Source organism: Rhipicephalus microplus, chromosome 6, assembly GCF_043290135.1.
Source record: "Rhipicephalus microplus isolate Deutch F79 chromosome 6, USDA_Rmic, whole genome shotgun sequence".
Taxonomy (NCBI): domain Eukaryota; kingdom Metazoa; phylum Arthropoda; class Arachnida; order Ixodida; family Ixodidae; genus Rhipicephalus; species Rhipicephalus microplus.
In genome coordinates, this window is record NC_134705.1 from 135,356,993 (window position 1) to 135,374,105 (window position 17,113).

At 47.8% G+C, this 17,113-nt stretch overlaps 1 protein-coding gene across 2 annotated transcripts; it reads left to right on the forward strand.

Annotated features, from left to right (window-relative positions):
* The first annotated feature begins 10,989 nt into the window (after positions 1-10,989).
* Positions 10,990-14,206, forward strand: LOC119167383 (sulfotransferase ssu-1). Of its 2 annotated transcripts, XM_075865495.1 has the most exons (3): positions 10,990-11,118; positions 12,327-12,435; positions 13,012-14,206. In XM_075865495.1, exon 3 carries the CDS (start codon positions 13,026-13,028, stop codon positions 13,989-13,991), a length of 966 nt encoding a protein of 321 aa, XP_075721610.1. In that variant the 5' UTR covers positions 10,990-11,118; positions 12,327-12,435; positions 13,012-13,025; the 3' UTR covers positions 13,992-14,206. The 2 variants fall into 2 exon arrangements, with proteins under 2 accessions (XP_075721610.1, XP_037274753.2); XM_037418856.2 differs by lacking the exon at positions 12,327-12,435 and having other exon boundaries at positions 10,994-11,118.
* Positions 14,207-17,113: the final 2,907 nt, after the last annotated feature.

Consider the following 17,113-nt stretch of genomic DNA (forward strand, 5'->3'; position numbering starts at 1 on the left):
GGAATTTATTGTCTTCGAAATCCTCTGGAGACGCTACTATGCTGTGAAGATTATGGTTGGGCGTCGCATTTATCAATGCGTACGCGTTCCGCATAGGAATGGCTGACACTGCTGCATGTGACCATTGTGGCAGTGATGAAACAACTTGGCACATTTTGTGTGAATGCCCACAATACTGCTCGCAGAGACAGTCACTCTGCAGTGCACTAGATGAACTGGACAACCAGCCTCTTTTGGAAGAAAGACTCCTGCGCTGCCGACAGGACTTAATGTCACAAAAGAAGGCTGTGAAGGCGCTCCTGCGCTTCTTGCGTTCGACCGGCCTGTCCAAACGACTGTGATCGGTACTCCCTAAATGTGTGCGCATGTGGTTTTTTTTCTAATTTATTTTTTTATCTCTCTATATCTATCCTCTTTCCGACCCTTTTCCCCACCCCCATACAGGGTAGCAAACCAGTTCGTCTTGGTTAACCTTCCTGTTTCTTCCTTTCATTTATTTCTCTCTCTTGGCCTCATGAGAGCATATAGTACGGCAAAAGTAAACATGTAACTATATTTATTGTCGGATAGAAAACCACGGTCTCGTCTCATCACACGCAGCTTGTCACGAGCGCAGATCGGCGCCTGTGCACTTTGCCCATTGGTGCAGTGTAGCTGAACTCGTAGGTCCTATCGCGAGATCATTGGTGCTATCTTGCCTTGCAATAAAAAGGACCTGTGCTATCATGAGTGAATATAGACCTCATGCTACAACGTTATGTATTGCTGCTGTAGAACTTGGAAAAGAAGACCAGAACAGGATCATAAGAACCGGCATTTCCAAGCTTCGAAAGGGAAGTGCAGCTGCCTTTCATACATACTTTGGAAAGATTTATTGACAACAAACGGCTGTCATAATTTTTATTTCTATTGGTACTTCTTCGTGAATATTGTGTCTGACCTCCATTTTCCTTATATTTGCCATACTCAAAAGAACTTCTTTCTCTCTCTTTTTTCGGGACTGCCGTTAAAGCTTTCACCTAGTGTTTCGCACACACGGTGTACGCTCGTAATTGTTACGAGTAGAAACTTCATTGTGATAACGTTGTAAAGAAAATTGCCCCGTATCTGCGTGTTACACCGCAAATGTCGTCGAAAGACGATAGTCTTTCGTGTGAAAAGAGTGAACAAAACGTTTATTTGATGTTCTGCGCAAGAAATTCGGTGAATGGTATTCTGGAGGCGCTGTGTTAGACAGCCTCGAGTGTGCGGCGCAGGCGAACGAGCGCATCAAATCACGTCACAAGTGAGACAAGCGCGCTATCTGGCAGTTATCCTGGAAAACGGGGCGCGCGCTGTTCACCCGTCTTTGAGGTGATAAGGTGTAGAATGCCAGGCGACGGGTAGGTGCCTCACAGTGTCGTCTTAGCAAAGCGTTGGAAACACTTGCTGTTTTGTGCAAGCGTTGCATTGCCAGCGCAACGTTATAAAGGCTACGATCCTTAAGAATATTTATGTATGCCTTTTCCAGTAAAAAATACACATACATTATATTGTGACGTTAAACCGTAACTGCAACCTGTCGATAACACAACACAAGGACGTCAGACTGATTTGGTCAACGGCAATTCAACTTTATGGTCTTCTTCACAATGGCATCTTCGTCCTCTTTTGAACAGCGTCATATACAAGCCTGCCAGCATCTATGGAAACAGTACTTGCACAACTTGTACTAGTGGCATTACCCCCCCCCCCCTTGCTAAAGAATATCGTCTTGATGTCACAGAATAATTACCCGATGAAAAGAAAACACATACAATAAGCAGTACATAATGGGGTGTTCACAATCACTGTAAAGGCTGCTGCACACCGGCGACTAGCAGTGGTCGCGCGAGCATTCGCGACTGGCGACCAAAAAACGACTGATCTTCACACCCACAGAGGCTGCATGTGAGCGAACGGTAGTCACAAAACCGGAAGGTCACTTTCGGATCTCGTTATCAGTGAGATCTCCGAAGACCGGCGCCGATCAGCTGATCGCCGCCAGCAGAGTAAGCGGAGCAAACCAAGCACGCCGCATTTATTATTTTCGTCCGTTCTCGCACAGCGTTCTCAAAAGCGTCAAAGAGTTGATTTGATCGTAATGTGGGGTTTAACGTCCCAAAACCACCATATGATTATGAGAGACGCTGTAGTGGAGGGCTCCTGTAATTTTGACCACCTGTGGTTCTTTAACGTGCACCCAAATCTGAGCACACGGGCCTACAACATTTCCGCCTCCATCGGAAATGCAGCCGCGGCAAAGCGTCAAAGAGTTCGATTGAAGCGAACAACAAGATATTGTCATGGTGCTGGTTGGTGCGCTGAGCCTTGGTGTCAGCGCTGGCAGCACAAATGCCTCAAAAAAAAAAAACAGTGGTGGGTGTGACCGTCCCTTCTATCGCGAGAGTTTGCCGGCCATGCAAACCACCTACCTCCCAATCTACGCTAAGACGACGAGGAGTCTTTCCGAGAGTAGTACGTATTTGTACGCTCTTGAATTTATTTTGACTTGCCGCAGCTTCCAATGAAGCACAAACGCGTCTCGAATGCGCTGCATTGAATGCGGTGACATGTTAAGTTCAAGATGGGCGATTCTGACTACGGGGGAAAAATAGTGGCAAATTCATTTTCTCGATACTTTGACGGTTTTAGCTTATTCCAAATGCCGCCACGTTAATTCGACCCTTTGCTCGAGCGGCTGCGCCCCGCCATTTCCAAGCCAAGTATTCCGTGGTGGCCATGGTGCCACGGACCCAAAAGAATGCACTCGTTTGTATCTGACGACAGAAGACCAGCGCAATAAAAAACGAATAAAAAACAAAAATTGAGCATCACTGATTGGTTCCAGCAGCTTTGCGACTGCAGTCGCGTGACTGAAAAATCGGTCAGGATGTGACTAGCCAAAGCAGCCGCTTTGCTACCGTTTGCGACCATTCACCACTGTTTGCGACCAGTCGCAAGTGGTCGCGCGACCGCTGCTAGTCGCTGGTGTGCACCAGCCTTGAGTCTACTCAAGGGAGTTTCATGAATAGTCAGGGTTGGTAAAACAGTTTAATTCTCGAAACATGAATGACGTGTGGCTGTTGCAAACGATGGGATTTGCGAGGCATGTCCTCGTCAAGATCTTCGTAGTTCACTTCGCTGAGACGACGGAGAACTCTATAGGGACCAAAATAGCGGTGTAACAACTTTTCCGAACGGCCCCGTTGTCGAATGGGAGTCCACAACTGTACTCGTTCTCCGGATTGGTAAGAGACATCGCGACGACGAGCGTTGTACCTCAGCGAGTCGATGCGTTGTTGCTTACTGAATCTTCGTTCGACTGCAAGAATACGAGCTGCGTCCGCTAGTCTGATAAATTCGTTCGTCTTGACACTAATCTAATGGCTGCTGGTAGAAGCATGGCATTCAGCATTGTAGGGACCTCCCTGTCATGAAGCAACCGGAATGGTGTGAATCCAGTTGTTGTATTACCGTTGATCGAATCAGTCTGACATTCTTGTGCGGTCTTATCTACAAGTTGCAGTTACGGTGTAACGTGACACTGGTGGAGGTGCTTGGGCAACAGTTTATGCACTGTTACCACGAGGAAGGTCTCGGCCCCGACATCGACGCCTTGGTAAAAACAGCCGACCTTCAGCACAGTCGGCGTCAACTAGGCCTACCATTCCAATTCGGCCCACTTTCAGAACGCTCCAGAACAATTGCCAGGACGACAACTGCAAGCCAGACTGAACAAACCACGATTCCGCCAGCTCCATGGCCACCAGCCCCTTGAACCCCAGAGCCCTTCCATGGGGAGCCCTACGATGACGTTGAAGATTGGCTGGACCAATACGATCGGGTCACCGTCGCCAACGAGTGGGACGAGTGCCGAAATCTATGGTATGTCTATTTTAACCTGGAGGGTTCAGCGCGTATTTATCGTGCGAACCACGAGGCTGCCCTGACAACCCGGCCTGTGTTTTGCACTCAGGTGCGGAACAAGTATGGTAGCGCCGACTGAAAGGAACAAGCAGAACGTTTCCTCGATTCTCGCAATCATAGACCAAATGAAAGCGTGGCCATGTTCGTTGAGGAGCTGTCTCGTCTGTTCCATCGAGCTGATTCCGCAATGACGGAAGACAAAAAGGTAGGCTTTTTGATGCAGGGTGTCCAGGAGCAGCTGTTTGCTGGACTTGTGCGAAACCCACCAGCTACCGTGGCTGAATCCCTCCGTGAAGCGACAACAATGGAGCGAACGCTAAGACAGCGTTCTTCACAGTATGAGCGGTCGCACAACCTTGCATGTTTGTCAGCACCCTCGGGAACACCCGACGTCACGAGCGTAAGAGATTTTGCTGAGCTAGTCCGTGACATTGTACGAGACGAGCTGCAATAGCTTCGCGCAGTGCCTTCACAGCCTCAAGTGGCTGCTCTGACAGACGTCATCTGTGAAGAGGTACGGCAGTTGGTGCGACCATTAGTGGCGTCTCCAGCCGAAGCTCCTCTGCTAACGCATGCGGAAGCTGTACACACTCCTGCGGTGGCAGCCAGCTATTTACCCCGGCCGACCAGCCTGCAGACGCCGCAAGACTTCTCGGGCCCGCCGCACTATGAAAACCAATGACCGACTTGCTTGCAGATGCCACAGCACATCTCGGGCCCGCCACACCATGTGAATCCGTGACCTAATGTGCGGAAATCGAGCGTGTTGCGTGCTTCCGACAATCGGCGACTTTGCTACCACTGTGGTGAGCCAGGTCATTTTACCGGGAGTGCTCGCACAGACAGATGGGCCTGGCTGGATTTTGACCAGACGCTCATCGGCCCCTTGATGGGGAAAGACCCCGCGCTATTGCACAACACTTGGCAAGCCTACCGTCTTCGAATATTCAGCGACGCCAATCACGCTCTCCGCCTCCTCGACTCTCTACGTCCTCGAATCAATAATATACTTTCATCGATGTTGTTGCGGGACGATCCAATAGGTCTCGAAGTCCACGCCGGGAAAACTAGGATTAGCGGCTTTCAGGGGTGGGACCGCTGTTAAGCTATCGTCATAACAGCCTCCTCCGACCCATCCACCGACCTTCGATGATTCCTTTCAGCCGACACCGCTCATCGCCGACCAGCTCGTTTCTGCCGTTCTTGTCGACAACCATCCGGTAACTGCTCTGGTCGACACCTGCGCCGACTACTCAGTTATCAGCACTAACTTGTTATTGAACTCAGGAAAGTTACGATTCCTTGGGAGCATAGACCAAACATTCGGGCACAGGGTGGTCATCTCTTGACATCAGTCGGGAGATGCACCGCAAGGTTGCAAATATATCAGTCGACGTTCATTGCTTCTTTTGCGGCGCTTCCCGAATGCTCCCGGAAAGTTATCCTTGGCATGGATTTCCTTCGCGATCACGGCGCTGTTATAGATCTTCGAGACTGCCTCATAACGTTTTCTGACGACTGTGCTCCGAAGCCTAGAGATACTGATCCGCAGAGGCCTGTGCTTTGCATTGCCGACGACACCGTCACACTTCCGCCACGAACCAGTAGGTTCGTTACTGTACAGAGCGACATAGATCATGACAATAGTGGTATTGCTGAAGTCAACCTTTCGGTACTCTTGTCTCAGCAAATCTGCGTTGCCAGTGGCATAATCCAAATTGAACGTTGGATGACCAAGTTGGTGGTCACCAATTTTAGTGGAGCATACCAACATTTCGCCAAGTGAACAACTATCGCTAATTTCGAAACCATTGATGATGAAGCGTGTACGACAATTTTTCAAATTTATGCAGCCATTGAAAATGACACAGCGGTAGCCGATACAGCCGATGTCAATCCGAAGCAGTAATCTGCGCAGAAAAATCAAATCCGCGGATTTCTGCACATGTTTAGCGACTGTTTCGCGTCTACCTCCAAGATAAGCAAACACCAACCATAAAGCCCCGCATTGATTGATTGATTGATTCATTTTGGGGTTTAACGTCCCGAAACCACCATATGATTATGAGAGACGCCATAGTAGAGGGCTCCGGAAATTTTGATCACCTGGGGTTCTTTAACGTGCACCCAAATATGAGCACACGAGCCTACAACATTTCCGCCTCCATCGGAAATGGAGCCGCCGCAGCCGGCATTCGATGCCGTGACCTGCGGGTCAGCAGCCGAGTACCTTAGCCACTAGACCACCGCAGCGGGGCAAAGCACCACATTATCACAGGCCATGCTGAACGACCTATATGTCAGCACACCTACCGAGTATCGCAAAAGGAAAAAGAGGAAATACGTTCTCAAGTGAAGCAGATGCTCGAAGACGGCGTAATCCAACTCTTGAACACTCCATGGTCGTCCCCCGTCGTACTAGTAAAGAAGAAGGACGGCACCCTTCGATTTTACTTCGATTACCGGAAACTCAACAAAGTGACTAAGAAAGACACTTATCCTTCCACGCATCGACGACTCACTAGACCGCCTCCGACGTGCCCGATACTTCTCTTCCATGGATTTACGCAGCGGCTACTGGCAGATCGAAGTTGATGAACGCGACCGAGAGAAAACAGCATTCGTAACGCCTGATGGTCTGTACGAATTCAAGGTGCCACCCTTTGATCTGTGTTCTGCTCCTGCGACATTCCAGAGAATGATGGATACAGTGCTGTCCGGTCTCAAGTGGGAAGCACGCATTGTTTACTTAGCCTACGTCGTTGTCTTCTCACAACTGTTTGAGCAGCACTTGCAGCGACTTAGATGGGCGTTTGTTGCAATTCGCATGGCAGGCCCCGGTCCTTTCAAGATGTTTTCGCTCGTTTCTCAAACCCACACATAAAAAAAAGGGAAAAGAAAACCCTCGGTGTAACGAATGGGAGTACCTGGAAGGAATATTTCTACTCTTCTCACGGGCTCCCCCGCGCAAACACGAGGACCGGGCGGCGCCTTGTCGTCTACAGACCGTGTGACAGTGTACGGTGGAGATAATCCGCGCGCACCCTTCAGATTTGTGGCATGGGGGAGCAGCAGAGCACCTTTTGTTGGTTCGGGGAATGCGACGCTGCCGCAGCGCCTGTGCCGGGTCCAGTATGACTTTCCGTCAGCCTCCGTGGCTTCAAGGCTCATTACTGCGTTCTGCGCGGATGGCCGCCCGCGGCGGTGAATGACGAAGAAGGGGCGGCTATGGAGAATTTCGCGGGAGACACCGAGCTGCATGGAGACGTCGGGACTCGTTCTGGACATCGGCTCATCAAGTACCAGAAACCGGGACAATTGGTTCGGCCGGAAACATTTTGGCACAACATTGCAAACTCCGGACGTTGGCCATTATAGACGACGCACTTTGTCGGAAGCATCGGGACCATTGTTCGCCCGCAATTAAAGTGTCTTCGGACGGCTCGCCTATCTCTCTCCCTGAGGCTTGCGTTTGTACATTGTTACTTGCTCGGCTTTGTTTGGGAGAGGGTTTTCTACTGGTGTGGGCCGCGGGAGCTGCCATCGAAGATGACACACACCGACTTACAGAGAAATATGCCGCGTCGATGGTGGCGATTGGTTTGGTGCCCCGGTAGGGCGGAGTCGGGTCCTACAAAAAGGGACTACGAGACGATACGAGGCGGTCAGATAGACGATGCGATGAGCTCGAGATGGTAGAGAAAACTAAGATGGAAATCACTGAGAGGCACGACGTAGGCGACGATGACGAAGACGATGAAGACGCTGACGAATTGGACAGATCAGACCTCGACGCCAAGGACCAACCTTCGGCCCCAATTCGAGCAGCCAACTCCGAGGCCCCGACTACATGGACATTTTGTGAGACGAAGTTCACCTCCCTTACTTAAACGAGCTTTGTGGGAAAAGATGCGTCATATTGAGACATTGCGCGGTTTTAATAAATGATAACTTCATCATTTGTGTCGTCGTGTGTTTTTTATATGCATACCCTTGTATTGTTACAGTTACTTTCTTTATGTGCCTGCCCTGTGTCAATTGTCGCAAATGTCCAAATCATGTGTTATAATTTTGTGTAGTGGTTTTGTACGCGGTATACGATGTTTTAAGTTAATAATAAATAAATGAATCAGTAAACAGGAACAGGTCGTAGCGTCTCTTACTTCCCGGCCCCAGCACGAATCCCTGTATGTGAGAAGTGTTTGAGACACGTTTCCAAGAGGGAACTAGATAGACAAGGGGTTGAGTGGTCTTCCCTCTCTTTGGTAATCGGTGGCGTAGTGGGGGACGTCTCAACTGAAACCAGAAAAATGTCATTTTGGTTACAACAAATTAAAGTTCCTCGGCCACCTTGTTAGCCACGATGGTATTCGGCCGGCCCCAGGCAACACGTTGGCGGTCGAAGATTTTCCACCACCTGCCAACACACATGATGTGCGTTGATTTTTAGCCTCTGCGCATGATACAGACGTTTTGTGCAAAATTTTGCAAACATTGTTAGACTCCTCACTCATTTGACAAAAAAAAAAAGATGTTCCCTTCGCGTGGGTCCCAGAGCAAAGACCCGCTTTCTCCGAGCTCAAATGCAAAACTTTATTACAAATATTTTTTTTTCCGGTGAAGGAGGAGCCCTCAGTCCAGGGCACCTGTGGCCTTTGCCATCTTGCAAGCTTTGTCGCTCAGCTTGAGCTGTTCTTCAGGATTAGAGCAGGACAGCGAAGCCTCCCACTGCTCCGGTGTTGGTTTCTTGGCACTACCTGTGTGTGTTGGCAGGCCTATGTCACGTGGTACAGTGTGAGGTGTTCTCGGAGCAGCGGCTCCAAGCTGAGCCCTTACTCGTGCACAACGACGAAGATGCCGACACTGAACTACACACAGACGCCAGTAGCATCGGCCTTGGTGCAGTCGTCGTCCAGTGGCAAGGTGGCGTCGAACGTCCTGAACGCTCTTTGGACTTACCCAGTCTCGTGATGGCAATCGCTCGATTGTAGTCGCTTCTGATTGCATGACGCACTAGAGCGAAACGAAGGAATTATAACGTGCCAATATTGACGTATTGTTATGGTGCCTCAGATATGCGCAATAATTGCTTTCTAATTGACAATCACACAAATATCAACGCCAAACCTTGAGCAATATTGGTGGGCGCTGCGGATGCGGTCCACCATTTGGAGTATCGTTTGGTCACTTTGGTGCCGTTTAGAGTACCGTTAAGAGTGGACAAACAGACAAATATACATACAGACAGACTAACGTTTTTGCGTCAAAGGTCCCCAAGAAAGACTATAGTCCTTAAAATTGTTCGCAAGTGTTACTGTCATCGCAGGTTTCCCCAAAGGGTTGGGGCAGGACGGAAGTTCATCGCAGCCCCCCGCCCTGTTATTTCAATGTACGTGGCCAACCTTCGCCCTCCTTTCTATAATATCAATGTATGCGGCCGGTTTTGTGCCCCCTTCTTGCCCTTGTCATTGTATTTATCGCCTCCCCCCCCCATCAATGCTTTCGCCCCACGGGGTGGTATTCTAGTGACCCGAGGTTACGTCCGCATCTGACTAATGAACAATGTCATGTGATTGTGTTTCAAAAGGACTTTTTTGGGGGCTACTTGGTGCTTGCATTGCCGAAGTACATTTGTCTCTGGCGCAATATACATTTCGTGAAAGCAGGGGAGCAGAATAGCAGGAAGCGAAGTTCCGAAATACCAACTGTTTAACTACAGTCTGAGAAGCGCATGCAGAAGTACGGCACTTCACTTTCATCTTTTCTGTTTTCCACCTTTTGACGAAATCTATTCGGCGCCACAGTGAAGAGTATTTCAGCAATGGGTGGTGTCCCCACATGGCACCGATTTGCCACATTTAAAGACCTCACAAGTTCTAACGCTCTCTGGCGTAATGAACATCACAACACTACGTCATCACATTTTTTTTCATGAATCCGTGTTATTGCCAACAGTAGCTTTTCGTGTTGACTGAGGCATCCGAGGATTTCGGCAAAGATTAAACCTTAGCTGAAATCTTATACCTTATCATACCCAACCGTCATCGTCTTGCTTTGCTTGGCGCGCTCATCTTCTGTACAGGCCTTGGATAGTTTGTTCTATTTGAACCTTGGCTCTCTGACCATTACGTCCCTCTTTGTGCTCTCTTTTGAACAGCCTGTTAGCTTGTTCCAGAATTACGGTATGAAAATACGATATGGTATTACGCTACCGCTCCTTCTCTCCCGGTCGTGTTGTTCTTGCCAGTGAAAGCATTCAAAAGCCACGGACGCTTTTTCCAAAAAAAAAAATTACTGCACGGTGGTCAAGCCTCATTGTTGCCCGTGGGCGTACGCATTATTAAAAAAGAACCCGCCTTTCGAGGAACGCACTGTTACTGGAAATGGCTGTGGCTTAAGCACAACAGGCGGGAAAGTGAGAGCGCTTTAGGAAGTCCCTGAAGTGCGTAATTACAAGCCGTACTATTTGTTTCTTATTTCTTCTAGCAGCCTTTTCTTTTGAAGCAATTCTCAACGCTTTCAATGTTTGAGTACTCACTCACGATATTTACCTACCACATATCCTTAACTTGCTCAAGGACTTCAACTTTGAAAGTGTTTGGGGAAAACTCGCTCAGTTTAATGGTGAAATACGCTTCGCACCTCTCTTCCGTCGTTTCTTTCATTCATGCCTTAACGCAACGGTGAAACTTGACTACACACTCAAGCACATTTGCCCGACTTTTTCGTTCGAGCACAAACTAGCTCGCGGCGGTTGGCAGGTGAATGTTACGCGGTTTTGTCTCTACATCGCTTTCGAAGTCCGTCACACGTGGGAGAGAGAGCACGATTTCTCTGCTTACTTTCAGATGAGACCGTGCAGGAGAGTGGGAAAAACTGATGGAAGTATGCCTTACCACTCGCACTCTAAGTCAACGTTGAAAATAGAGCTCGGAGTGCGCGGTAAATCCGCCCCATATCTATACATTAGGCCTCTTATATTGTGCCCAGGCATGCCTTCTACGATAACGCCTGCTTATCGGCATCGAAAACAGCAGTCAACACACTGCCTTGTGCGTCGTAGAGGGATCATTCTTGAGGGTTGTTCAACTCAAACGGGAAGGTTCTCTATATGTCCGAAGCTCATAATTTGAAGCAGAGAAGGAACTGAAGCTTTCGACATCGGTTCAGGTAATTTTGCCTATGTACGCACTTGCTCTGTTAATTTGGATTTTTTTCATCATTGTTTTCTTTCTTCAAAAAAGGGTGATTTAGCGATCACAGCTAGTTTGGTTACTTCTAACATAATCAGGAAGCTTACGCAATAAATTAAACTGAAATGTCATCGTGTGGATACAGCAGCCTTGTCGATGGTACCGCACACTAAGGAATGAGAAGGGAAGATGTACATTGTACTGCGCTCCATTGTGCCGCGCGCCTGTTCATTCGCACCTGTCATGTCCCCCAAGGTGAACAGGTTCGTGAAAACGCGGGAGAGATCCACGTGGGACGTATTAGCAAGTCACCACTAGCGGTTTAACACAATATTTGAAAAAAAAACATGGTCATTTGACAGCACGGATGGTGTCATAAGGGCAGTCGCGTACCAATGGGGGGGGGGGGGGGGGGCGACTTACTTCACTCTCGTCAGCCATATATATATATATGTATATATATATATAGATAGATAGATATCGACAATATTGCCAAGAAAAGTAAAGGGGAAGCTATCAGACCGAATTGTAATGTAAATGTGACGAAAAAAAAAGTGGGTGAAAAGATGATTTGCCATGAGTAGGAACCAAACCTGCGACCTTCGAATAACGCGTTCGATGCTCTACCACTGAGCTACCACGGCGGCTATTTCACCAGCCACTTTATTGAGTATATATGTGAATTTTAAATGCAGAAGTGCCAGTCAGCGTCACTAGTAGCCATGGCGGCGAGTGTGGCACACCCTTTATGAGCCTGATTGGCATCACGTAGCACGTGAACCTATTACGAGCTGGCAGCTGACCAATAGTCTCTCGTATACAACCTAATGCCACCAAGTCTGCCAGTACGAAACCGTCGTTAATGACTAAAGAAAAAAAGTGTATACTTAGGGCTCGTCTCTCTGTGTTTTTGACACAATATTAATGAGACTAACGAATAGAAAACGCCAAGAAAAGTTTAGGGGAAGCTATCAGACCAAATTGTAATGTAAATGTGAAGAGAGAAAAGGGGGTGAAAAGATAACTTGCCGTGGGCAGGGGCCGAACCTGCGACCTTCGAATAACGCGACGATGGTTCGCATGAATGCGTCAACTTTTCCTATTTTTGACATCCTCACCAGAGTGTGTGCTGATTTGATGGGTGAATGAATAGAACTGTATTAAAAGTCCAGTGATGCTTAACAGGCGGGGCTCAGGTCTCCCAAAAGGGGAATTCGGGACCTTACCTCATCACCTCCTCTCGGGCCCACTGGTCTGCTTACCCTTGCGTCTAGAAGTTGGACCAACTCAGAGCGTGAGTCACTTCGACGCAAGAGCTGTTGTAACAGGGCATTCGCACATGTGTGAGAGTGTAGCTCCAGTTGCGGGACACAATTTCTAAATAGCACAATTTCCAAATAGAAAGTCTGCCTCAGTCGCATCATACTAAGAAAGGTGTGCGTCTGCTGCTGTGGCTGGATCACTGCTTGGCATTGTTCAAACTTGGTAAGCGAGGTTTAACGATTCTCCTCGCGCATTTTGTTCTTTGTCACAGTGCTCAACATACTACATAGTTTCGCTTGAAGGCCCCTTTTTTGCTACTGCATCTTTCTTTTTACTAACGGCTTCCAGTGCCTTAGGGGGACGATTTTTCGGTGATTTCTACTACGAATAGTAAGCTACTTGTGTTATGCACGTAACGATTTAATATTTCTTATCATCCAACACAACAGTACTATGCTTTAAAATATTATTGAGCACATTTTTTTCCCCACAGCTTGCAGCCTCCTGTCACATTCTGAGTGGAATCTGATTGGTTTTCTAAAAAGATCACTAGGAGTTTTCTTTTTAAGTTACAACAATTTCATAAGCATATTTTTTGTACATGCAGCTCAAGCACCAAGAATGGTGTGGAAGACGCGCTTTTATGAGCAATATCACGAAGTGGACGGCTTCTACCTGAGCAAAGCATTCCCGGTTGAATGCGTCCGTTCAGCTCTTCGTTACCAGGCGCAACCGGGTGACCTATTTATCGTCAGCTACCCAAAGTGTGGCACAACATGGATGCAGCACATTGTCTATAACATCATAAACGACCACCCACCCCCAAATAACATGCTGCTCGCCTTTATAGAGATGCCTTTTCTAGAACTGCAAGGGGCCGAGTCTGTCTTGGACATGAAAAAACCAGGTGTAATGAAGACGCACATGCCCTTTCCGTTCCAGCCTTACTCGAAAGAAGCCAAGTACATTTACGTAGCGAGAAACCCCTACGATTGCTGCGTTTCTTACTTCTACCACACCAGAGACATTCCCGATTACAAATTTCAAGACGGCACGTTCGATCAGTTCTTCGAAATGTTTCTGGAAGGGAAGGTCGACTTCGGCGACTACTTCGATCATTTGCTGTCTTGGTACGAACACTGCGACGATCCCAACGTCTTCTTCGTGACCTACGAGCAGCTGAAAAAGGACACCAGGACATTGGTTTTGAAGATTGCCGACTTTATCGGGGAACAGTACGGCCAAAAACTGCGAAATGACAAAAGCCGGTTCGAGAGCGTCCTGACAAACATCACCGTCAAAAGCATGAAGGAATGTGTGAACGAATCCATGCAGACTTCGATGAGGATACTCGAGGCCGCCCTCGGTGGGAAGGTGCCCAAGTGGATTGATCTTATGAAAGGAACAGCAGAAGCTGAGTCTTGTGAAAAGCTTATGTCTGGTGATTTTGTTCGCAAAGGCATCGTCGGCGATTGGCAGAACCACTTCTCGGAAGAGCAGGTAAAACGACTCCAGAAGAAGATTCACGAGAAGACCCGAGGAAGTGACGTGATGAAATTGTGGAAGGACACAGACATTCCACACTAACTGTTTATTACTGTTTCATACTTGGTCATCCTAGATTAGCTGGAACTCGTGTGGCTGAGCTGATTTATGCACTTTAAGCATCGTGTAAGTAAGAGCACCCATGCTCTGTGGGATCACCTATATTAGAGAAATGGCCATGCGAGATGTATTGAGAGTAAACAACACCATGGTGAAAAAATAAAGATGATACTCAAATATATATACAATTCAACAGACTTATTGTTTCTCATTCTGTTAACTACTTTGACGAAAGTTCTCAGCAGAAAATAACGTTTTGTTCCAATCAATGAACCTAAGTACAGTCATGCTACTACTACAAAGTGACCGCACAAAAATATACTGTGGCGCACTCACACCTCCTCGCAAGTCCCTTATCTACCTCACTTTCAGTGAGTGCATATGTTTCTAAGCCAATACGGTTAGGAAAAAATGAATGCTAGATGCATTTTCTGGTGGAGTAAATCTTTGGTCAGCCGTAGAAGTCAAGTAGTTAACTATGGTGTTCAATTGCTGAGCTGAAGGTCGCTGGCTCTCACGGCCATTGAAATCTGATGAAGGCGAAATTGTAGTTGTTCAATCACTGTGAGATGTTAGTTCACGTTAAATAACGTGAGACGGCCGCCATTTACGGAGCGAATTCCGACGGCGTCTCCAACACTCGTCACAAATATTCACCTAATTGTTTCGGAATAAAGATATTGAAATATATGGGCTATAAGCCTAAAGCACTGATACACTAGTAGATTTGTCTTTATTAGCAGGATATTTTGAGAATTATTTTGCAAGAACTCGACAAACGTATTAGAGAATATAGATACAGAAATATAAATACAGCAAAACAAATACTTGGAATATTTTTTTGGAGAATGCTGAGACTGGAGTATTAATTTGGTACAGTATCAAATTGTAAACAATGATTTACCGCATTGAAACTTTCACGTCAAGCATATCACTGGAACCACCAAAGAACACCGCTGAATTAGGAAATAGTATACATTTATTCTAGACCCAACATCTATATTGCCGAGACGATTGTAGCGTTAACAGGACTTGAACAACCGAAGCTTCTCCGATAAACAGCAGTTTAGAGGTCACTACGCTTTCAACACAAGAATCGAGAAGTGGCTTGCCGTGGGACGAATAAGTTTCTGCTGTGGCACTGGCCTTGAAAGACTGCAACATTCGTCGCCATAGCATGGCAGTATTGCCTCCGCGATACTGTGAACGTGCCCGGTGGCATGCTTTTGCTTGGCTAAGCAGAAAAAAAAATTACACCATTTGCCACTAAAGCTAGCCATGTGTGAATACGAAGCAGTGGAGAGATGGTTGGCGCGAGCGAGAGATGGTGTACTTTATTGAGAGCTTGTGCTGGGGCTAACGCTAACACTGCCGGCGGCGTTGACGCTGGCGTGCATCGCCGCGTTGCGCAGGAGAGAATGGGGCACGCACACGCCGCCATTTTATATTGTGTAACTACCGTGGTGGTTGCAGCGGAGTAACCAGCTTCCGCCCTATCTGTCCTTCGCGGCACTCCGTAGAGGAGAGGGTTCCCAAAGGAGAGAGAGAGAGGGGAGCATAGGAGAGAGATAGGAGTAGCGGAAGTGAATAGGCTGTGGGAGTGTGGACGCCGTGTGATGGAAGGAATGACGGCCGGGTACAGCCCTCGTCATAAGCTGCTTTGGCACCTAAATGTATGCCGCCTTTAGAAACAGGTAAGTTCATATCGACAACAAAAGCACTGACATGTCGGGTCCTGCACAGTATTGCGATATGATCGATAGACGTCTGAGATACCACGGCATTTTTCTTATGTGCCTCTATGCATAAGTGCACATACTAAAAAGGACCGCACCAGACATAACCAGACAGTATACACTGTGCGCAAGTGCGCAAAGCCACGTTTACACTTCTTTTGAACTTTGATGCCACGTATGGAAAAATCTGCACTTAACGAAGGTCAAACGACCTTTACAAGGAATGAGTGATTTAGATAGACCTTATACAAAATATCCATAAGAGGTCGAGTAGGAGCCATTCCGCCCCTTAAGTCAACATGTGGGTTTCCACCCAGGATGTTGCTGGCAGCCGAAGGCTTGTAGCGATGTCCACGGCCCCCTGGAGCGCCTGTCAGCGCTGCTTGTAGCCGTTGCTCTTGAGGACTTCCTGCCGAGCCTCTTGGGTGTTTAGCTGCACTGCTCTGTGGGAAGGGCTCAGCCAGAGCATGTGTTCGACGTTGCAGAAAAGATGGTTGCAAAGCGAGCGTGCGGGTGGTTCCTTGAGGTCGACTGTGTGTAACGTGGATGGTGTTATGTACGTGCGTGTTTGCAGTTTTCTTTGATTTGGAGCTTGTGCTTTGTTAAGTTTTGGGTGCGGTGCTTGGAAGGTGTGTCTTTGCACCAGGTAGTATGATGTGGTTTCGTGCAATGTGAGTGCTTGGTCGTGCTGTGTGAGTGCTACACATACTTTTCGATACGCTCAAAGTATGTGCAGTTCGCCAGAAAACTAATTCTTATTTATTACAGCAAGTATGCTATAAGTACGCTTCATAAATGACGAGTGTCCCACATGCTAGAGCCAGCTCTCAACTCTACAACATCAGTGCTCACTTGAACGCACCCCAAATAATGTACGCACAAAGCATCGCTGCACACACTGCCCTAGCACTCTCTATACTGTGATGGTTGGTGACGGACAAAACCGTTTCTTTCTACGCCGGGGGCAAAAGTGCCGCTCGGCTGTACAAGAGAATACTGCTTCGGTTCCGGGTCACGGCTACTTCATTTCAATAGGCGAAATGCAGCCGACATCTGTGTGCTTGGTCATTGATCCCGTTTAAAGAACCCCTAATGGTGCAGATTAGATTCGTGCAATGACCCACTCCGGTGTACCTGATATCCATATCACTGTTTTCGCACGCGACTCCTGATTGCTTAATGTTAGTAGCCTCCCAGGAACTTGCTTCCCAAAGCATTTAAGGCGACAATGGGAAACATGCAACAATACCGAATTGTAGAAAAATAATCAAGAGCGCTCTTTGTGCGACAAGAAAGGCGGACGTGTGGACGCCCCTGTACTTGATCTGTCATTTCAACGCAGTGGTGTTCGTGGCGCTTATGACGCCA